At 39.6% G+C, this 21,832-nt stretch overlaps 4 protein-coding genes across 9 annotated transcripts in view; 2 read left to right on the top strand and 2 right to left on the bottom strand.

The window, feature by feature from the left end:
- Positions 1-2,003: 2,003 nt before the first annotated feature.
- On the bottom strand, positions 2,004-4,810 carry parapinopsina (parapinopsin a). Its single transcript, XM_031316872.1, has 5 exons — positions 4,483-4,810; positions 3,283-3,373; positions 2,944-3,181; positions 2,612-2,854; positions 2,004-2,502 (listed from the first exon to the last, which is right to left on the bottom strand). The coding sequence occupies exons 1-5, from the start codon at positions 4,808-4,810 to the stop codon at positions 2,362-2,364; spliced, it is 1,041 nt and encodes a 346-aa protein (XP_031172732.1). The 3' UTR covers positions 2,004-2,361.
- Positions 4,811-6,377: 1,567 nt separating this feature from the next.
- Positions 6,378-18,168, top strand: ddx20 (DEAD (Asp-Glu-Ala-Asp) box polypeptide 20). 2 transcript variants are annotated; one of them, XM_036008566.1, is made up of 12 exons: positions 6,378-6,627; positions 9,040-9,134; positions 9,606-9,774; positions 9,879-9,993; positions 10,171-10,313; positions 10,878-11,016; positions 11,154-11,212; positions 11,607-11,689; positions 11,837-11,942; positions 12,656-12,757; positions 12,890-13,583; positions 17,761-18,168. In XM_036008566.1, the coding sequence occupies exons 1-12, from the start codon at positions 6,432-6,434 to the stop codon at positions 17,840-17,842; spliced, it is 1,983 nt and encodes a 660-aa protein (XP_035864459.1). In that variant the 5' UTR covers positions 6,378-6,431; the 3' UTR covers positions 17,843-18,168. The 2 variants fall into 2 exon arrangements, with proteins under 2 accessions (XP_035864459.1, XP_031172314.1); XM_031316454.2 differs by lacking the exon at positions 17,761-18,168 and having other exon boundaries at positions 6,379-6,627; positions 12,890-14,197.
- On the top strand, positions 14,289-16,577 carry LOC116062021 (5-hydroxytryptamine receptor 1-like). The gene is made up of 2 exons (XM_031316460.2): positions 14,289-15,709; positions 16,331-16,577. The coding sequence occupies exons 1-2, from the start codon at positions 14,702-14,704 to the stop codon at positions 16,484-16,486; spliced, it is 1,164 nt and encodes a 387-aa protein (XP_031172320.1). The 5' UTR covers positions 14,289-14,701; the 3' UTR covers positions 16,487-16,577.
- The window catches only part of kcnd3 (potassium voltage-gated channel, Shal-related subfamily, member 3), a 110,087-nt gene continuing 106,032 nt past the window's right edge, over positions 17,778-21,832 (bottom strand). For all 5 annotated transcript variants that reach the window (XM_031316459.2, XM_036008567.1, XM_031316455.2 and 2 more), the window contains one exon: positions 17,778-21,061. In XM_031316459.2, coding sequence (XP_031172319.1) covers positions 20,887-21,061 — 175 coding nt within the window. In that variant the 3' untranslated portion in view covers positions 17,778-20,886. The remainder of the gene's footprint in view (positions 21,062-21,832) is intronic.

The following is a 21,832-nucleotide window of genomic DNA, read 5'->3' as shown; positions in this document are numbered from 1 at the left end:
ATGGCATGTGCTGTCAGTATTGGGACCAGAAAGTGTGTTTGACAAATGTATAACTGTTATGCAGCCTGTATAACTGGGCGCTAATATCTTTGAGTATTTAGCAAGACTTGAAGCACTCAGACACATAGCTGTTGTTTCCTGCTGATATTGTCACAAGCTGCCAGAAACAACAGGACCAAGGTCAATCCTCCAAGCACCAGGTGTTCAAGCACACAACTGTTTCACACACCAATCAGTCAACATGTACTGTATCTTACGAGATGAGTGTAGATTGGAGTTTCATTTTCCTCAGGCACCAACCTTGGGTCACTTCTGCATCTTTTTCTGAAATGGATTCACGAAGGGTGAAGTGATCCCACATCTTGTCCTGTCAGAAGGACTACTTATTTACCCAGAGTGTGACAGTATGTAGCATGTACATAGATGATCCCTCACTCTGTGTGTGTGTGTGTGTGTGTGTGTGTATATATATATATATATATATATATATATATATATATATATATATATATATATATATATATATATATATATATATATATATAAAAAGTGTACAGGTTTAATACAGCTATTCACACTCTGGCTTTTTTTGTTGCTTTTCCTTAATGAAAGTCATAGCAATATTTCTGTAATCAATAAAAAGCCAAGGTAATAGGATGAGTATGATTGCATTTGTGTTCCTTTGGAGAGAATAATGACTGTGAATGATCAAACTGTGAGATGAGACTTGACTATAGTGATGACAGGCTTTTTTTTCTTGCTGTTTAAAATGCTGGATCCAAAAGGCTTGAGTGAAGTATCATGTTGCAAAGGAGTATAACACACTGATTATTTTGGATTTTTATCAATGAAAGCCATAAAGGTGACAAAGGTCTGTTTGTGTGCGAGGGTTGTGTATACCATGTTTGAGCAAAGACCTTAAGAAGCACCTAACAAAAAAAAAATAAAAATCATGTAATTTCTTTTTTGTGGTTGTCATAAATCCTTTGAAAGTGTGATAGATTACAACATCAACTACATTTACATTTGCTTTGGCAGCTTGCTGCAAAACTTTATTTAAATGTTTTCTTATTTTGCTTATCAATTTTGGGATACATGTGTATCAAGTCAGAAGAACAAATGCTGACTTGTGCGAAAAGAACATTTTAAGATCTGTAAAATTGTATATTACACAAAAGCATACCAAGTGAGTTTGTATGTGTTTTCTTATAGTGTACACTATACCTATATGTAAACTTCTTAACCCAAGTAATCCAGCCACTGACTAAAAGACCTAAGGAAAGGTCTTTTAGTCTTTACTGGCACTGTGTTTAAAATCATATCCATAAACAGACTAAAAATGTGCATCTGTAAACGCCCACACTGAAAATTGAGTATTTGAGTGAAAGATTGATGGACACAAACTTTCCTCAGTTCATGTGTATTATGACTGGATTATCAATAACCACATACTATGAACACAAATGCCACTACAAATGTCACAATGTATACAGTTTTCCTGCTAAATATCATATGATAAAAATGAATCATATGAAATACAACCCAAGAAAATGTAGCCTACATCAAGACAGCAATCTACAGTAGTATGTCATGATGGCCTATAAGGAGCGAGTTGTCCCTTCATGTAGCTCACAAGTTCTATGCTCCCCCTGCTGGAGCCCTCCAGAAACTACTTATACTAATTACTGCTGGTGTTCAGATGACTTTATGAACATAAACCATAGGAAAACACAAACACACTGTATTGAAACTGCTGCAAGTGACAGTACACTTTATAAACACATAGTATCCTATACATAAACATAGGTAGATATGAACATGAAATATAAAAAATACTCAGTATGAGGCTTTTAAATGTTACTCTACTACCCGTCACTATCTTACTTGCTAGTAATGCACATTATTCCATCTGTCACACATGCATGTCATTTATTTTACTAAAACACGTATGAAGTTAACAAAAAATGTTTGTGTAAATGTGGATTTGAATCTTCAATCTTCAAAACTTTTTATCCAAATTTGACTCATCTCCTCATGATACATGATCAACAATATCCCATGACAGAGATTAAGACAAATGGCTATATTGTCAGAATACATCAAAAGTTGTGACAGCATCAGCTTTAATGTGTTTTAAAATGGGACTACACTTAATTAGTACAGCCTCCATCATTTCAATCATCCATATCAGTTTGTTACACTGGGGGTGACTACATATATTTTGTTTATATTATTAGATACATTCTTCAAGTTATAAAATTAGTTTACTTGCAGTCCAATGCAGAGGGGGATGCCTAAGGTTTGAAAGTAGTTCTGATGGTGCTACCACGGGAGTGAGACCATAGGGATTCATGTTCACTTTTATTCTTTCAAAGATTCTTTAGTTGAGACTCTTTGGCTCTTGATGAAAGAAGCCATCGTGTTTTCACCTTCAGTAATTTCTGAATCTGAGGCCCACGGGTTCCATCCACACAGGACAGTGGGAATAGCGTATCCTCGAAACTGAAAACACACATACAGCACATGGTCAATAATAGTCTATGATTATGATATACATATACATTCCTTTTCTTTGTGTGTGTGAATATAAAGGTGCATGATGGAGGATTACCTGTCTGTTCATGAAAATATATATGATGGGGTTGTAGACGGTGCTGCTTTTAGCCAAGTAGACAGGTATGGTAGCGATGATGGGGTCAATATATAAACTTGAATCCATTATGACAGCAAGTGCCATGGCAGCATATGGCAGCCAGGTCACTAGGAAAGCCAACACCATCACCACTATCATACGTACCACCTGCACCTCCACATGATTTGTGCTGCCAGTGTCAGAAATCTGCAGTTTGGTCACCTAGGACACCAAAATACAAGCAAAAATAACTTATTGTAATCTTAGTGCAAACTGCCGAATTCCACATGCCCAACTTTTACATTGCTTACCTTGTGGAGGGTCCACAAGAGTCGTGAGTAAGACACAATGATAATGGAGAAGGGAACGGCAAAGCAAAGTGAAAAGTATATGATGATGTAGGACATGTTCCCGACATCCCGGCTGTACCAGTTAGGAGCGCAGGAGGTCTTAACGCCCTCCAGCTCAAAACTTCCCCAACCAAACAGAGGTGGAGTGTTCCACACAAACGACCACAGCCAGGACAGCAGCACTCCAGCAACAGCGTGTCTGAGGACAACAGAGATGGTGTGTCACATGCTGTTGGAGCAGTCAAAGTTTTGTTTTCTGGGTGATGCTGCCAAGTAAAATATTGATGGTCATTACTATACCTGGTCTGGAACAGGACAGCACCCATGGGATAGCACACCACTATGTAGCGTTCAACAGAAATGATTCCTACGGTGCACAGACCTGCTATACCTAAAAAATAAAGGTATATGGTATATGTAAAGACTAAATTGTTCTTTTTTGGGAAAAAAAAAATATCCTGCTTCTTAGCTTTGCAACAATTATTGAGTGGTTATATCAGTTGTGGGAATTCAAATTTACTTCAGCACTATGCAATAGGTACAATAAGTACAATTTTGAGTATTTCCATTTTATGCCATTTAACATTTCAGAGGGAAATATTGTACTTTTTACTCTGCTTCATTTATCTGACAGCTATAATTACTCATTACTTTTCTCATTAAGATTTTTCTATGAAACATACATGATAATCTTCCAAAATACGAAACACTGTTAAAAATGTACTGGTTCCAGACATTTTTGGCTTGTAACACCTTACATTAAAGCATTAGTTGTGGCTCCTTGTCACATTTAAAATGTCTATGAGTTGTTAGCAGTTCCACCAAAGAGTGATTTCCTTTATTCTAAACGTCTAAGGTGACATAATTTAGTCCAAAAAGGCAAAATTATTAATTAGTTTACACACACAAAAAAGCAGAAATTAGACAATTAGACAAAAAATAATAATAATACAAATTTGTGTAATAGAACTTTGTTTTTTTCTTCTTAAACTCCATTAATCATCTCCCGACATCGCCAAATTTATCTCGGGCCCTATTGTAGGGGGCCCAACCCTTATAGGTTGGGAAACACTGGACTAAACTATGTAGGTGTATAAACTAGCTCTACCTCAACCAGCTACAAAATGCTACCTGTGCATTGATGCATCACTAACAATTTAATAATGTAATGTATAATACATTTTTGTTTTCCAGCAGAATAAGTACTTTTACTTCTGATATTTAGATTTAAGTACATTCTGTTGATAATACTTCTGTTATTTTACTTAACTAGGATTTTGATTACTTTACTAATGGTGTATTTTTACTGCATTGTTACTTTTAACTCTAAAACTAAAACAAAAAAACGTTTTTACTTTGACTAAATCCTCTGAGTATTCCTTCCCCACTCTGCAAATTAGATCATACCAAGTTTGCACATTAAAGTAACACTTTAATGTGCAAACTCCTCTTTTAGACAAAAAAAATCAAAGTGTGCAAACTGACTATGAATTGACTCACCAAAAAAGGAAACAGCAAAGCCCTCTAACACACAGCCCACACGTCCCAGGCTGAAGTATCCCATGGCATTGGTTACTGTGGTGGGCAGACCTCCAAATACAGCACAGCCCAGGTCGCATATGGCCAAGTTCACCAGGGCATAGCTGAGTGGCTGCCTCAGCTTTCTGTGTCTTATTGTCACCACGATCACCAGGACATTGAGGGCGATCCCCGCCACAGAGAACACCCCCATGATAACGGCCAGTACTGTGTAGCCAGTCTGAGACATGAGCTCTGTGTTGACTGAGCTGTGAGACGATGAGGAGTTTACATCATGTAGGTGCTCCATCTTGCTCAGTGTAGATTAGATGAGTGCTCTGACTTCCTCCAGGTATGAAAATGAAGAAGTGTCAGCAGCCCTTCTACAAACCTAACTCAAAACAAATCCATCTTAAGTTCAAAATATCCACAGGTCAAATACAACAGTTTCACACTATTTAAAACACAAGAACATCAATATAACAAAAAAGTAAATTTAGTTATCCAACAATATCATCAACCAATGAGGTCTTACTCTACGGATGCTGCATGTTTGCTGCTCTGGTGCATCTCAAGAGAAGAGAGGGAGATGGGACCCTCTTAATAAGCCCAATATGAGGAGGGAGGCCCTACACCATGGCATTTAATTCTTGAAAACTAAATCTGTAGATCCGGATTGTGAAGACAATAATTCAGTCTAATAACCTATAAGACGGCACTTTCCGTGATTGCTGGGTTTGCAGCTGTTTCTGAGTAATGAAGCAGTGATTCAGGAGCACAACGTGTGTTTATGATCAGAGTTATAAATGAATGCCTGCATCTTTGTATACACTGAATTAGTACGCAGTGGCTTAACATTAATTCTGTGCAGTATGGCACTTCTTTTGGATTAGCTAATTATGTCAGCCAAACAAACGGAACAGGGTAAATGTAAATAGGTAATTGTTTGGTATTCAATCAATCAATCAATCAATCAATCAATCAATCAATCAATCAATCAATCAATCAATCAATACATTACTCAATTAATAAATACATTAATAAATCAATCAATCAAAGTCAGCTTTAGCTATAGCAGGGTAGATACTTGTGCATCAGTTCAGGCTCAGCGTCTCTAACCTGGGCTCCACCTACTGTCTCTGATATCTATTAAAATTGCAAATGAAAAGCTCATTTACATTTATTTCCTTTTAAACAGATCCAGAATACCATTTCTGCACTTTTTTCTTTTCTTTATTTCCTTTTCTTTGTATGTTATTGTTAGAAAAAATATTCACTTCCTTGCCTCAACAAACTATTTGAAATTACAGTTTTTGTTTTCTGAATAAAGGGTTTGGGAGTTGTAACTAACAACCCTGTCATTAGTTAATACTGGAGATAATTTATAGATCATCATAAGTCATTAATAGGAAATTATTAGCAAATTTGGGTTACTGGGTGGCAAGAAATGTCTTCACATGGACACATTTTATATTTAGCTCTTTAATCATTTGGACCACCCCCTTTGATTAACGTTTTCTGGAAAAAAAAAAAAAAAAATGCACCAAAATCCATGTATTAACAATTCAATAATTGACCAGACAACTTACCAGATAGACTACGAAGGATAAACATCACCCAGATGGATTTTTACCAACCTGGCAACCAAACAGTTGTTCTAATTGATCGTTAATAAAGTTATTAAGCCAAACAATGTGCACCTTAATAGACCACAACTTTTCCTTCATCTTCTCTTTAACTTTGCTTTTTTTTTGGTCCAGCAGAAAGAAGAGAGCCAATTTCAGTCTTTCTCTGCAATTTTATTCACATGTCAAAAAACAAACGGACAGTTCAATTATCCTCCCAGTCACGAGAGGGCAGTAAAGACTGCAGCTGCAGCGCGCATTAAAGCAGCTGAGTTAGATCACTGGCGGTGAACAAGTCCAGTCAACATGGCTACCTTCGTGAGGAAAGCAGCCCACAATATAGAAACGCGAAAGCGGACAGATGATGTGATTCTGTCAGAGGGAATCGACTTCAGCTCCTTGCTGCTCTCCCAGGCCGTGCTGGACGGACTGTCCTCCGCAGGCTTCCAAAAACCCTCCCCGATTCAGCTTAAGGCGATCCCGCTGGGCCGCTGCGGACTTGGTGGGTTCATGAAACTGCGTGGGACGCTCCACATGTGTTAACGTTATCTGTTTCATAGTTTATGGATGCATATTTAGCGGCAGAAACTCTGCAGACTGACTGGATGTGCCCTCTCAATCTGCAAATGTGATGTTTTTGTCTATTGTGCTATTGTGGTATGAACCCACCAATGTGCACTCCTATTATTATTGACATGACACCATAATAACAGGTTGCTTTTACCCTACTACAGACTGATCCTTCCCATTAGGCCTACTGAATAATGTAAAAGTTAACGTTAGTGCTAAGACTTTTTATCAGGCTGATAATGATGACTGACAGTGCAGGCTTGTTCAGTCAAGAGCCAAGAAGGTTGGCTGATGAATCGATCGACAGTATAATTGGCAACTAACGTTATTGTGATACATGCCAACCATTCTCTACATCCAGCCTCTAAATTGTGAGAAATATCAAACATTGTGTCTTTAGCCTACTATTTCAGCAGAAATGCCAAAAATGTAGTTTATTCTTCTTTGATAGTAGACTGAATAACTTTTGGTTTTGGACTGTTGCTTGGACAAACCAAGCAATTTGATGTTAACTATTATTTTCTCAATTTTAATCAATCGTTTTGTGTATTTAAATGTAAAAAAATTGTCAAAAATACCCTTTTATAATTTACCACAACCCAAAGAGAGATGTCTTCAAATGCCTTGTTTTGCCCGAAAAACTGTCCAAAACAAAGATATTCATTTTAATATCTTATAGCCTATGACAAACGAAAGTGAAACTGGAAAAGGTTTGTGATTTTTGTTTGAAAAATGACAATTATTCGACTATCAAAATAGTTGCTGATTGAATTTCTGTTGATTGATTAATAGATTAATCAATTAATTGTTGCAGATCTAATCGTGTTGGAGCTTATCAAATGTGAACATTTGCTGGTTGTCATATATTCTGTCAGTAAACTGAACATCTGACAAAACGAGCAGTTTAATGTAGAGCTGCAGCTAACTATTAGTTTTTCTAGATTAAGTTATCAATTAATTGATAATCCTTTTCTCTATAATAGATGTTTGGGAAATGGTTAGAAGGCCCATTTAATTGATTGATTATTAATCAGCTAATTGTTTCAGCTCTAATTTGATGACGTTGTGTTTTAGGAAACCTTAATGGGCATTTTTCATAGAGCAGAAACATTTAAACAATCAATTAGTTGACAGAAAAATGTTATAGTTAATTGCTCATTTCATCTTTTTCTTTCAGCAAACAGGCCAAACATTCTCTGGTTAAAGCTTGTTAAATGTGCTGATGTTTTGCTTTTTTTTAGATAAAATATGAAATATTGCCAGATTTGTACATTGAATATTGAAACAATTTGTGCCATTCAGTATTGAATATGAATGTACATATGAATTCAGTCTTTTCTAGCATCAGGCATTAGGATTTTCTGAATTGTATTTACTGAAATTATACAACAATCTAATCCTTAAGTGTTGTGAATATAAATTAATATATTTAACTGTACTTTAACTGATGCTAGATTACTGAAAGCTGGAGATATCAGTCTCTTGTATTAATAATTGTTATATTATCCATCTAATATTACAGGGTCAGTTGACAAATGAAATGACAACTCGCACTTTACACTTCAGTTATTGGTTTAATCCAAGTTTTGATATACCTGTTTATGCCTCCAGCCCAATACAATGGAGGCAAATTTAGTTTGTTGCGCTTACAGCATTGAAAATTGACATTTAAAAATGTAACAGCAACATACAGTATAGTATCGTTCCAGAAACGGCGCCCCTGGTAGTCTGAATAATTCTCTCTCAGAGCACGTTTTCTTAGTGACTATTTTCGGTATAAGTATTTCCATTGAAAACATTAACCCTGGCTGATATCTCAGATCCTGGCAAAATTAAAGCAACACTGTCTGCATGGCTTTTTTTTGTATCTGGGTGAACTGACCCTTTTACTTTAGGCTGCACCATGAAGGCTAACATGACAATCATACTGTGATCAAAATTGATTAACCTTGATTCTAAATTGTTCTTCAGGGATAAAATAGTTAATTGCATTTGAATGTTTTACTTTCAGGAACAAACCAGATAAAATCATCAATCGTCCATCGGAGATATACCTGTAGTTACTTTCCACTTGCAGGTTGTCTGTGTAGCGGAAATGCTCTCCCCTGTAGCTGTGGAGCAGAGAGCGGTTAATCACAGTGTACTTGAAGTAAACGCCTCTGATTGGTCATACAGATTAACTGTGAATAGGAAGCACTTGATTTGATGCAGCAGGTTGGGCACTCTAGATAGTGAAGCATCAATATTGCACACAATCAAGTTTAATTAACTGTAGAAGCCCAAATTGTGTTTGTGATTAGTCAGACTAATTTTGCAGCTCCACATTGTCCATCTGTTGTTTCAGATTTGATTGTACAGGCCAAGTCTGGCACGGGGAAGACATGCGTGTTCTGCACCATTGCCCTGGACTCTCTGGTCCTGGAAAATCCTGCAACTCAGGTGAGTGGATTTACTCTATTCGAGGTCTAGATGATTGGTGGAATATGGAGACGTGCATCTTTCCCATTCTTTTAATCTCAGGGATGCATATACTTAAAAAAAAGTAGTCTTCTAATGAATAATAATAAAATTCTGAAGGGAAAAGAAATCCTACTTAAAATTTACTTCTGCTCAATTTTGCCAACAACAGATGGTCATAAGAAGTAATCACTTTAGTTTTCAGGGTCTTAATCTGATGAGTTTAAGCTGCTCAGTGTCATGTCAGTGTAAATGAAAATAGGGCAATTATTAATAAAGCAGAGGTACAGCTGGTCTTATTGATGAACTGGCTGCATTCAAGTACAATCTTATTAGCTGCGGGGTCTTACAGATTGGGAACTGACCCACACATGCTTATCTGCTCCCAATCAAATGTAAGTGGTGGTTGACGTTTAAAGTTTCTCCACAAACAGTCTTTTCTTCCTCCTGCAGGTTCTTGTCCTGGCTCCTACACGTGAGATAGCGGTGCAGATCCACTCAGTAGTGATGGCCATAGGCTGTGCCATGGAGGGCCTCGAGTGCCATGTTTTCATTGGGGGCAGGCCTGTGAGTCAGGACAAAACCCATCTGAAGAAGTGCCATGTAGCTGTGGGCTCACCCGGTAAAAGGCCAATGGCCGAATTAATAGAGAGGCATTACCTGTTTTATGTAAGCCTCATGCTGTCATTTGTGTTTTTGTAACTGTGCTTCTGGTTATGTACGCAGGTCGTATCAAGCAGCTTATTGAGCTGGGGATGTTATCCACCGCCAGCATCAGACTGTTTGTTCTGGATGAGGCAGACAAGCTGCTGGAGGAGGGCAGCTTCCAGGAACAGATTAAGTAAGATGGACAGAAACACCTATAATCATACTCCTATTTAATTATATGATACAGCAGCAGGATGAGGATGTTATTCAACCAGAGTTCTTAGACTGGAGCCCTTCATAACAAATATGTACGAATGTAATATCTATATATATCTATCTATAATATCACTTCTTCCACTTGTTTCTTCAGCTGGATCTTTTCCTCTCTGCCCGTGAACAAACAGATGCTCGCACTCTCAGCCACCTACCCAGAATCCCTTGCTCAGCACCTTACCCGCTACATGAGAGAGCCCACTTTTGTCAGACTCAATCCCAGTGACATGGGCCTTAAAGGTAAGACACTGGTTAGCTGTGCTGCTATTATTGTTACCACAAAAAGCTGATGAAAACAACAACTAATTTAAAAGGTTACACTTTATATCAGGCAAATTATTGGCCTGTCAGCTATGTCTAGGTAACATATTTAAACCGTACAGTGTCAGCAATTAACTGCTATGCTGGCTAACAGAGACTCCCTATGACACATCGACAGTATAATAAAGCTTGTAATGTGACATGTTTTAATGTTCTTTCTTTCTAAGGGTGTGAGGTGATTGACAGTAAGCAAAGAGTGACAAAAGGCCCGTTCTGAAAACACTTATCTCTTTGACAGAATCAAATTTAGGCCTCGTGTTTTACTTTGAAGTTTGAAACTGACTTTTTTTATCGGTGGAAAATGTTGTGTTTCAGAAAACAAGCCTTGATTTTGACAGATACAATGACTGTATACACATCCCACCAAAAGCACTCTTGATGATTCCTCCGTACCCTACAAAAACACGCGTATTATGCTTTTCAGTCAGTTATGCTTGAATTGATATTCTCTCATGTATGTTGATCTTGTGTGCCCCCTGCCAGGCCTGAAGCAGTATTACAAGCTAGTGCAGTCTGATCCTTTACCCCACAAGGTTTTTGAGGCGAAGGTGGAGCACTTGCTAGAGCTTTTCAGTAAAATCCCATTCAACCAGGCACTAGTGTTCTCCAACCTACACACAAGGTATTTTAATGTTTACCCTTGTCCTCGTATGTGCTCTTGATTATCTTTATTATCAGCAAGAAAAATGTATCTTATTCATTAGATCTGAAAATTGAATATATGGTATCTCTAAAAAACGGTGTGAATTGCTCCCACAGGGCTCAGCACCTGGCAGACATCCTGTCCTCCAAGGGCTTACCTGCTGCTTGTATTTCAGGTGAGAGGGCCTTTTGGAAAAACAGTGATGTTTATGTGGAATGTAGTATTGACATGATAAATCAATCAACAGAAAATCTGTATTGATGATGATGATTTTGATAGTTGAGTATTTTTATAAGTCATTTATAAAAATGGAGGTTGTGTAACTTGGAATAGGCTCATCCATGCATAGGCCTCATTATTTTTGACATCTTCATAGACTTAACAGTTAATTGATTAAATGAAGAAATAATTGATTGCAAATGATCTTGAAGCATTCATCATTAAGAAGTAATTTGGACTAGTTTTCTCTTTTGCGAAAGAGAAGACAAACATATCTTTTCTATCATAGGCTGTCTTAGCAGAGATGTTGTGATCTGATTTGATGTGACTGTGTATAATGATGTGTACAGGTGGTCTGAGTCAGGACCAGAGACTGGAGGCCATGTCAAAACTGAAGCAGTACCAGTGCAGGGTGCTCATCTCCACTGACCTGGTGAGACACACATTGTGCTGCTTTCACCCATCACTACATTCTTGTCTTTATGGAGCTCTCAAAAGTGTTATGCAAGGCTTTGGTTTTATTATCAGCTTCTGGTCTTTAATTCTGCTTGTTTTCTCTCTGTCCTTTCCTTCCCGTCAGACTTCCAGAGGTATAGATGCAGATAAAGTAAATTTGGTGATAAACCTTGACGTGCCACAGGACTGGGAGACCTATATGCACCGTATTGGACGTGCTGGCCGCTTTGGTTAGTCTCCAATACTGTTTGAATTAACAGCAAGTAGTGTTGTGTGATATTGGGCATTTACACATTTTGTGAGATCACCCAAGATGGTCCACATTTGGATGGAAGCAATCCAGATGTGCACTTGTGACTCAAAACCCAAACTAAAATGGCTTAAATGTCATTTTTGCTTGCAGTTAAAACAGAATATGCAAATGTTTTGTTTTGCTGCATTCATTCATGCTTATTCAGAGGGAATGTTTCGAAGAGCATGTATTTTGAGTTTCAACTTTTTCTTAACATTTGACAATTTCAAATAAAGGCCAATCATATACCAACAGACACAGTGGGTTGAAGATCAGTATTGCAGCCCATGCAGATAATCAGTTTATATTCTGGTATTTGTTGTATAAAAATTGTTTGTTTCGGCTGTAATGTTGCTCTAAATTAGACTTGATTTGCTTCCTGACACTATTTTGAAGATTAGCTCGGGTTTCTGGAGTATTATTAACAAGTGTGACCGCCTAACAAGGTCAACGGGTTCCTAATCATCAGCATTTAATTATAATTATCTGGACTTAATTTGTTGTGTGTTGTCTTGGAAACAGAAGGTAATTCAATCTTTGCTGTGTATGTGTGTGTTTGTACCTGCCATCCCTGCACACAACTCACACAGCCTCCTTTATTTCTTCCTATAATTTGAATGGGTTTTCATCAGGAATACATTTTGTTTGCAGGCACTCAGGGGCTGGCAGTGACCTACTGTTGCCATGGTGAGGAGGAGAACAAGATGATGGCCATCGCTCAAAAGTGCAGCTTGAGATTGTCTATGTTGCCATGTGAGTCCTGCCAACATGTCTGTCACGATTTTTACATGCAGCACGTGTAACTTTTTTCTTCTTTTTGAAACAAAGCCTTTAATTTAATGGGATTGTGGAAAAGTAATTCCAGTCTGTCTTCTGTCCTTTTAGCCACCATAGAGCCTGGGTTGATGGACGAGCAGTGTGACTGGGATGTCTGCACTGAGGCTTCCACTCCAGGCCCTATACCCCAGCTCTTCTCCTCCAAGATAGAGAAGAAGAAGCGGCAGCATGCCAAGTCAGTCCAAGATCAAGCTCTGGAGCACAGCAGTCAAAGGAAGCCAGAGAAGACCCATCCAGCGCCCAGGCTGGGAGCACACGATGACGGCAATCTGAAAAGAGCTTCTCCTGCAAAGGACACTCTACCACATGGTCCTCCACTGGTGGTGCCGACTCGAAAAGAGCAGCAAGACGCTCTGCCCAAGATCTCTCCTCTCAGCTCGTTCAAGAATTGTAGGTCAAGGTTTTTGGCCTTTGAGGAGGCTGAGCGGGACTACCACAGCTTCATTACCACAGGGTTGGGGAGATCAGTGGAAGTGGTTAGGGAGTTCAGAGGTGGAGAGGACGGTGAGTCGAATGGGCATAGAGAGTCTTTCACACTTAATGATGACGGAAGTCAAAGTTTAAAACAAAACAGAGAACAGTGGAAATCTAACATTTCACCTCCAAGGTCAGTTTCTGGTTCTTCAAACTCGCAATCTGACGAAGACGATGAGACAAATCAGACCAGAGGACATAAATACAGAGCAATCACTAAGCCTCAGACTGAAGCTAGAGAATCACCCACACTGTCCAAACCCAAAACGTATCACCAGACAGCCTGTGCGTCAAGTGCAAGAGTTTCGTCTCAGCCTGAGAACTATGATCCCATACCAATCGTTAAATCGAGCGGGCATCCGAGTCAGACGGCTCCAGCACATACTGACAGAAATGAATCCAGAAAGATTAAACAAAATACTGTGAAACGGAGCAAAAAGATTTCAGAGAAGATAAACAGAGAGCAAAAGAGGGAAAGGGATGAAGGAGAACATGATTATGATGATGATGATCATGATGAAGAGGAGTGGAGTGCTGAAACGTACTGGAGAGCCAGCTACAGAGCCTGGAATGATTACTACGCCTCTATGTCTCCTTTTCAAGAGCAAAATTACCAAAGCTACTACGGTGTAGCCCACAACTGGATGGCGGCTTATCGTATGAATGCCGTCTACATGGAAGAACTCCTGAAACACTGACATTTCTATACTGTTAATCAGGACGTCCAATCGTGCTGTTGTCTGAATGTCACCTGCAAAAAATTGAGTACAAAAGTTTGCACTTCTAGTCAAACATATTGCTCATACTATTTTTCAATGAATTCATACCATAACCTGTATGCCCCTATTACCTTTCTAATAAATTACAAGTATGGAGCATGTACTTCAAAGCCATCTTCTGTTATGCCTCCACTCATTCACATGCTATTAAACTCTTGTTTTTGTTTTTTTATAATATATTATTGATATTTTTTTTATGTTAGAAATTTAGAGTATACAAAGCATCCTCAACACAAGCCATTAATCAAAACCGATGTTTAAATAGGAAGGTGAAGAAGGGGCACATGACGTTCAATTTACTGTTAAACTCTATATCAGGGCATCGCTAAGGTCAGACAACTCCACATGCTCCTGATTACAGGCTAATCAACCACGACCATTTAACCAATCAGTGCCAGGCAAAACAAAAGGCAAACACCAATTTAAAACTAGGGGCCCACTTCAGTTCATTTTTACCAATTCATCATGCAGAAAGGAGAATGGCTCTTTCATAGACTACTCACTGAGTTACAGCACACTGATGTGGACTATAACTGGTAGACAGATTTGTCTAGCATGAACCAAAGATCTTTCACATAATGAAAAGAAGAACAAAACAGGTGAAATTATGGACGTACTCGCATGGACACGATGTTTTTTCATATTTAACTGCACAGTCTTAACCTTAGCATTAGTATTGGGTTTACCCGGGAACTTGTGGGTTTGTTGGGTTGTTTTCAGGACCAAGAGCATGCAGACCTTCAATAACGCGCTGCTGGTCAGCTTGGCCGCCAGTGACCTCTTGAAGTGCTCTGTGGACACACCGCTGCTGCTCTTCTCTTTTCTGCGTTACGGGAAGGACAGCCAGGTGTCGGTGTCTGTGTGCACCCTGCAGCAGTTCACCTATGCCCTGTGCAGCTGTGTCCAGCTGCTCACGCTTGTCGGCATCAGCGTGGAGCGCTTCCAAGCCATCGCGTTCCCTTTCCAAACCGAGAGGAGGAAAGCGAGGGTCAGTCTCTGGATCCTGTCCATCTGGGCATGCGGCCTCATTTTGGCTATAATCTCTCTGACTCTTTCCAAAAAGGCGCTTTTTTACATGCTCTGCCGTCCGCACTTCAGGGGTCAAGACGACGAGCGTCTACAATATTCGGATCCATTTGGACCCTACGTGCTGGTCCCGGTGTGGGGATTGTCTCTGACTGTGATCGTTATCCACTACGTGCGGATATTCAACGTTGTTAGACGGCACCGAAAGAAAGTGTTCAGTCGGGAAGTCCAGCTGAGGCCGACGGTCTCGGAACACGTCTGTGGCTGTCTGAGTGTCAATGCTTCAGCACCACGGACAGCTCCGCCGGGCTCCTTCAGCCTATTGCCTCCCAGTCGGACGGTGCTCTTGGTGGCCGAGGCCAGTGCTACGTGTGCGGGCTCCTCCACGGGAGGCGCCCCAGGAAGACCTCCGGAGATTGTTGGGGCAGTGTGTCTTCTGACCCCAGCGGCCAGGGAGCGGGGAAAGAAACAGATGGAAGGGAAGCTGGCCCAGCGTTTTGGGTACATAACCATTGCGTTCACGCTTTCCTGGGTGCCTATGGTGGTTATTTTGCTAACGAACGTCATCTCGTGGCATAACACTGACAAAGTGAGTGCAGCAGTGTTTTTCTTTTTTTTCATTAAGCAATTAATGCAACTAGCCATACTACAAAATACTTAAAAACAATGTACAGTGTAATGCAATCCAGTATGACTGTAATTTGTGAGTAGCTGTACAATATATTAGAAACCTCACTCCAAATAATACAACAAAAACAAACTAAATACAATTTAACAGTATCAACAAAATCTAAACATTTTAAGTTAGGTATAAGGTATTTAAGCTTAAGGTATTTTTGCATGGCTATTGCAATGCATTGCACAACTATATTATTCTGATCGCTCAGTGTAAAATGCAATAATGCATAATAGTACTAATTGACTAATCAATGAATCACCAACAATTTTGACAAAGTAATCTATTAAATAATCATAAACTGAATCTGTTTGTGTTTTGGACAGTTGGTCGATAAAAACAAACATTTCAGCTTGGTATCTGTGAAGTTGTGATAGGCATAACTTTTTTCTGCCATTTTTGAATTGATGAATCAAATAATAGAAAAATAAAATAACAGATTAATCATGAAAATAATAATTTGGGCCCTAGATCATGCTGTGGAATGTATGCTGTGTTGAAATATCCGAAAGCTCTCTCCTGTTTTCCCCACAGTTGCTGATGGAGCTGGAGACATCAGCTATGGTGCTGACCTGTGTGCAGGCTGCAGTGGATCCCCTCATCTATACATTAGTCACTAGACAGTTTCGCTCTGAACTCAGCAAGATACTCTCCTCCATCCCAAGGTGTCCCCTAAAACGGAGTGCCTGAAGGTTCAACACTTTATGAACATTTGGATCACATGTACTGGACTTTTGGGAATTGAAACACACACACACACACACACACACACACACACACACACACACACACACACACACACACACACACGTGTTAATTTCGTCAGACGAGACGAGACTAAATATGTTCGTCAACGACCTTTTTTTTCCATGACTAAGACGAGACGATGACGAGACTGCACCAATGTCCAAAAACTAAATTAACATGCATTAATGTTGACGTAAAAAGACGTGACTAAAATGTTTTGCATAAAATAAAAACTAAGATAAAATCTCTCTTCATTTTCGTCTACAATCGTCTCTACTTTTTCATCATGAGATAGAACTAGTGCAGTGCCTGTTTGGAGCGCGTGCCTGTTCCAAACAGGCCAATTGCTGCTTGGTTCCCAGTATTTTTTTCCCCACAACTTTATCTAACTAAGCTATCGGCGTGTCCCCTTTTTTTCCATCTAGCCGTCACACATCCAGGTAGCGATGTGGTCCAGGCGGGGGAGGGAGGGAGGAAGGCCGGTTCAGCCTGCTGCAGCGCGTAGCGATATGCCCCGGCCCCGGGCAAGGGAAGGAGACAGGCTTTAGCCTGCTGGTGAAGCCGCTCTTAAACAGTTTGCAGAACGGCCGGAGTAATGTATGTAACCGCTGGCAACAAAACAACGTGCTGTAGAGCCCAGGAGCCCTGGCGCTTATCTAACATGTGTCTGTGTACGATTGTATTTGCATGAAGGAAGAGGTTCGATATAAAACCAGACGCGTTTAACAAAGTTGCATTCAACAAAAATCATTCAACAAGTGTATTTTGTCAGGTAATTATGACATGTAACCAATATTTGAGATGTGTGAAACACTATTTGACTGAAATGGTTATCAGAAATAATCTCAGAAATAATTTATTTAAAAAAAGACTCAAATGTTTTGACTAAAACTTGACTAAGATACCTTGAGTTCTCTTTTGACTAAAACTAGACTAAAATGACGAGACTTTTAGTCGACTAAAACTTGACTAACAAAAAAAGATATGTGAATGACTAAATATGACTAAAACTAACAAGGACATTTGGCACAAGACTAAGACTAAATTAAAAATAGGTGACAAAATTAACACAGTGACACATGACTTGCTCTGAGGACTCATTTCGGACACTTGGGAGGCACACTCTCACACGCCTCCTCATCTGAACCGACACCCTACACACACACACACACACACACACACACACACACGGAGTGATTTAGAGGTGAGTGAAAAAGAGAGACCACAGATTTAGTATTTGTGGCAGATATAGATGTTTTATCAGGCGTTTCACAGTCGGGACACAAGACAAGGTCATAAATAATATCCAACACCTGACAAGATACGCACAGCAGTAGTCTCAACAACAACAGGTGGCATAGGAGGGCAAAGCAAAGAGTGAGAGAGAAACTGACTGAGCCCAGAAAAAAGACAATCAAAGGGGAGTACATAACAGAGAAAGAGAGAGACAATCACAGACATCTGTTTTTGTTGTTTGTAAATAAAAATGCAATCCTTTGACACTTTGAGTGGAGAAATGCTTACATAATAAAACTGTGTCATTTGAAAGTGCAGCTGACACAACACAACCTGTCTTGAAACAGGGAAGCAGTAAATAATTCACATTTAATCACTGTCCTAGCAACAAAAAATACAGGAAACCTCACTTCTGCTATTACCCATGTCATACCCTTGTAGTTTTCAATAGATTCTAAATGTCAGACTTGATGCTGTGAATATGAAGTCAATGTCTTCAACCCCACTTTTAAAATTACACTGAAAAAACTTCTTTTTTTTGTTTTTTACTCCAGGTAAATTTGCACACAGTTTGACTTAACTCTACTGGATCTAGGCAGCTGTTGTCACTGTGTACAGTACTAAATTACCAGCAATAGCAGTAGGTCTCTGGTAGGAATATCAGAGGTAAAACACATCCTGTTCCAACTCTGTAGAATATTTTTGGCTTTTTTGTAGGTTGGAACTAACCTCAGGATCAGAGGGAACTAAATCACAAAAGTCTAAAGGAACCTTAGGGTCTTGTGTAGTGATGCACTGATATGGTATCCATTATGCTATATGTTTCCACCCATATTGGCTGATAAGATGACAAAGATATGTGATTTTTTGTAAGTCTTAGTACAAATAAGTGTAAAATTGGTTAAGCTTTTCAGAAGTCTCCATATTAAGGTAATTAGATACTTTAAAAAAGGCCATTATACATTTTGCTGCTAGTCTGACAGTTGTTAGTCTACTTCTAGAGGAAAAAAAAAAAACTTTCACATCAGCTACATATGGGCAGACATAATATTAGTCCAATTCCAGTATTGCTTTTGAAATATGCTCTTGGCTGATATTGACAGTATGCTGATATATTATTACATCTCTAGCACTGTGTGTGTGCTCTTGATCTCCACATTTTATTTCATCAATGTGGAGCAGAAGTGGACTGAAGTTCCCCTGCCAAGCATTGGAGGAACCCCAGCAGTGGTCTCATCCATAAAGACAGACCTGCCTGTGTAGCTGTTGGAGTCAGAATGACATTCCAGATGAAAAAGGCCAACAGGGAGGCATCAGCTAGGAGGTCAGCAGAGCTAAAAGGTCACTGTCCATAGTTACGAAGGTCAACTTTGATGGGATTTGATGAAAAGTAATACTAAAGTTACATGGTGGGGCTGCGAGTTGACAGAACAGACAGAATAGCACATGTTTTTGGTGACAGAGATCTGTGGATGGCTCATCCGGTGTCCTCTGTGTCTCGGTGGTCACCATTTCAACATATTTCCCTGCTTTAAGTTCTCCAGAAGATAAAGTAAATAGAATCCTTTGAAACAACAAGGAGGACAAAAAGTACAAACACCAAGTTTCCTAACCACATGGAGTACACATACTCAACAACTTCGGAAAATGCCCGCTGAGTTTGGGGAAGAAAAAACATTGACAGCTATAAAGACTACTGAAAGCATACTGTTGTTCACACAGGAGGTAGGGATACCACAGGACAACAACGAGAGAGAGAGAGAGAGAGAGAGAGAGAGAGAGAGAGAGAGAGACTGAGGGAGAAAGAGAGACAATGAGAAGACAGCTTCACTGGTTCTGCCAAACGATGGTCAAATATTACAAAATATTCTATTAACAATATTCACAAAGAACCCAGGCTCAGGACAGATTTGTGTCAGAAATTCCCAGCAAAATGCCTTGTGCTTTTTATAGTGATGATTTGAATTCAAACCTACTTTTTTTGGTTTATTTGTAAGAGAATTGGTTTATTTGAGGTCTGTCTGGCTGTAGAAGCCAAAAGGGAAAGGGGGGGGAGAGAATCAGAAAACTAAACACAAATAAATCTCTTTTTACTCCAGCAACAGGCACATATTGTGTAAAAGGCTTGTAGCTGAGAATTTCTGACAGAAATGTGTACAACAAACTCTTCAGAGTGGCAGCTAGTCAAATATGTCATATACTGAGCCATTGAGTCGTCCAGAAGAATGGAAACACAAGCTTCCAATCAACTGAGACAAACACATTCTCACACACATACATACTCACAGGCATATACCTCCTATCCAAAGCGTCACAATTCCTCTATCTAGCAAAAAGTCACATACACTCATTCACAAATATGCAACTCATTGGTGAAGCCATCACAGACACACCTACCACATTTCATCTTTTAAAGGATTTTCCCTCAACTGGGTTGATATTGGACCTGAAAAAGAATGGTGGCATATTTATCTATCAAGAGGTGAGTGGACCAAAATGACACAAAAGGGTAGGGTTAGATCAGTTGACAAAAAAAGTTGTGATAATGTATTATTCTTTTCTTTCCCTTTAAGATTTCTTCATTTTTTCTTTATATCTCCTGCTAATGAGTCAAACTGAAGCGGAAATTATAAAAATGTGCTTTGTGCACAGTGACACATGACTTGCTCTGAGGACTCATTTCGGACACTTGGGAGGCACACTCTCACACGCCTCCTCATCTGAACCGACACCCTACACACACACACACACACACACACACACACGCACACACACACACACACGTGCACACACGCGCACACGCGCACACACACACACACACACACACACACACACACACACACACACACACACACACACACGCACGCATACGCGCACACATGTGTGCCAACCACTAACATGAATACACTGCATCTAAAAGCCATCCTCTGTCTGTACAGGGAGTCCATGTCGTTACAGTTCATGACCGGCAGAGGGCAGGCTCCACCACAGCCAGAATAGGACTCTCGATGCCTTCTCCTCCATCATTCCCAGTCCTCCTCTGTCCCTCAGTCTGTCTTGATGAGTCTTTATCTGTCTTTCTGTGTGATGCGCCTGCACTCTAGTCTTCACAGTGCGGACACCTTCACAACGTTCTGGTGGATGGGGCCAGCGGGCAGATGAGCATCTCCCTCAGGAGTCGTCACTGGCGGTGTTGGAATACTGATGATTGCTGTGGTGATCTGGCTGCTCTGGCAGTTCATGGATGCTGGCTCGTCTACGCGCATGTTCAGACTGGAGCGGCTACAGGAAGGAAAGGAGGACAGGAAATTAGGGCTTATGGATAGTTTGTCTATGTAGACACATTTTGCTAAAAGTTACTTGCTCATGTCCCAGACCAGTTCTATTGAGGATAACAGGTAATGAGAACCCCTCCTCTTTTTATTTGACAGCCACTGTTCAAGGTCAAGGTTGCGTGTATTGTCTCCCAAAGCAGAAAATTGTCTTGGAGGAGCCCTTAACAAAAAACAATAATCCTTTTTACCCCTTTCAAACTGAACAAACAACCCTTAAATCATAGTGTGAATGGGTCAAAATTTTTTATAGAGCTTTAAAAAAAAAAACAGGTGTAATTGTGAAAGTGTTGCTTGTCAAGAATCAACACCCAACTCTGCTCTACACAGAGCCAAAGCAAACTGGCTGGTGAGAAAAGATGAGCGTCAAGCAAGCTTAACACCCCCTAATATTTGGTGTTGGTGGACCAATCCAGAGCTAAAAGGTGAGGGGATATTCAACCTGCATTTGTAAGATGGAGCAACCATTAGTCTAAAATTAATTAGCAACTATTTTTTAATAATAATTTTCAATACATTTTCAAGCAAAAATGCCAACATTCACTGGTTTAGGCTTCTCAACTGTGAAGATTTGCTGCTTTTCTATGTCATAAATTACAGTAAACTGAATGTCTTTGGGTTTTGGACTGTTGGCTGAATACAACTCCTTGAGCTGCAAGACATTTTTACAGGCATTTCTCACACTACGACACCTTCGGTTGTAGGTTTTACTTAAAAGAAC

This window comes from Sander lucioperca, chromosome 12 (assembly GCF_008315115.2).
Source record: "Sander lucioperca isolate FBNREF2018 chromosome 12, SLUC_FBN_1.2, whole genome shotgun sequence".
NCBI lineage: Eukaryota > Metazoa > Chordata > Actinopteri > Perciformes > Percidae > Sander > Sander lucioperca.
Note: the sequence above shows the minus strand (reverse complement) of the source record. Positions and strands in the feature narration are given on the sequence as shown.

What these genes read in the sequence shown, in the direction of transcription:
- parapinopsina (XM_031316872.1), bottom strand. Translation starts at nt 4,810, where the DNA reads ATGGAGCACCTACATGATGTAAACTCCTCATCGTCTCACAGCTCAGTC. An exon ending in CTTTGCTGTTTCCTTTTTTG is followed by an intron (nt 3,374 to 4,482) that starts GTGAGTCAATTC and finishes TTTATTTTTTAG; the next exon opens with GTATAGCAGGTCTGTGCACC. An exon ending in ATATTTTCATGAACAGACAG is followed by an intron (nt 2,503 to 2,611) that starts GTAATCCTCCAT and finishes GTGTGTTTTCAG; the next exon opens with TTTCGAGGATACGCTATTCC.
- ddx20 (XM_031316454.2), top strand. Translation starts at nt 6,432, where the DNA reads ATGGCTACCTTCGTGAGGAAAGCAGCCCACAATATAGAAACGCGAAAG. An exon ending in GCTGGGCCGCTGCGGACTTG is followed by an intron (nt 6,628 to 9,039) that starts GTGGGTTCATGA and finishes CTGTTGTTTCAG; the next exon opens with ATTTGATTGTACAGGCCAAG. An exon ending in TGGACGTGCTGGCCGCTTTG is followed by an intron (nt 11,943 to 12,655) that starts GTTAGTCTCCAA and finishes TTTTGTTTGCAG; the next exon opens with GCACTCAGGGGCTGGCAGTG.
- LOC116062021 (XM_031316460.2), top strand. Translation starts at nt 14,702, where the DNA reads ATGGACGTACTCGCATGGACACGATGTTTTTTCATATTTAACTGCACA. An exon ending in CGTGGCATAACACTGACAAA is followed by an intron (nt 15,710 to 16,330) that starts GTGAGTGCAGCA and finishes TTTTCCCCACAG; the next exon opens with TTGCTGATGGAGCTGGAGAC.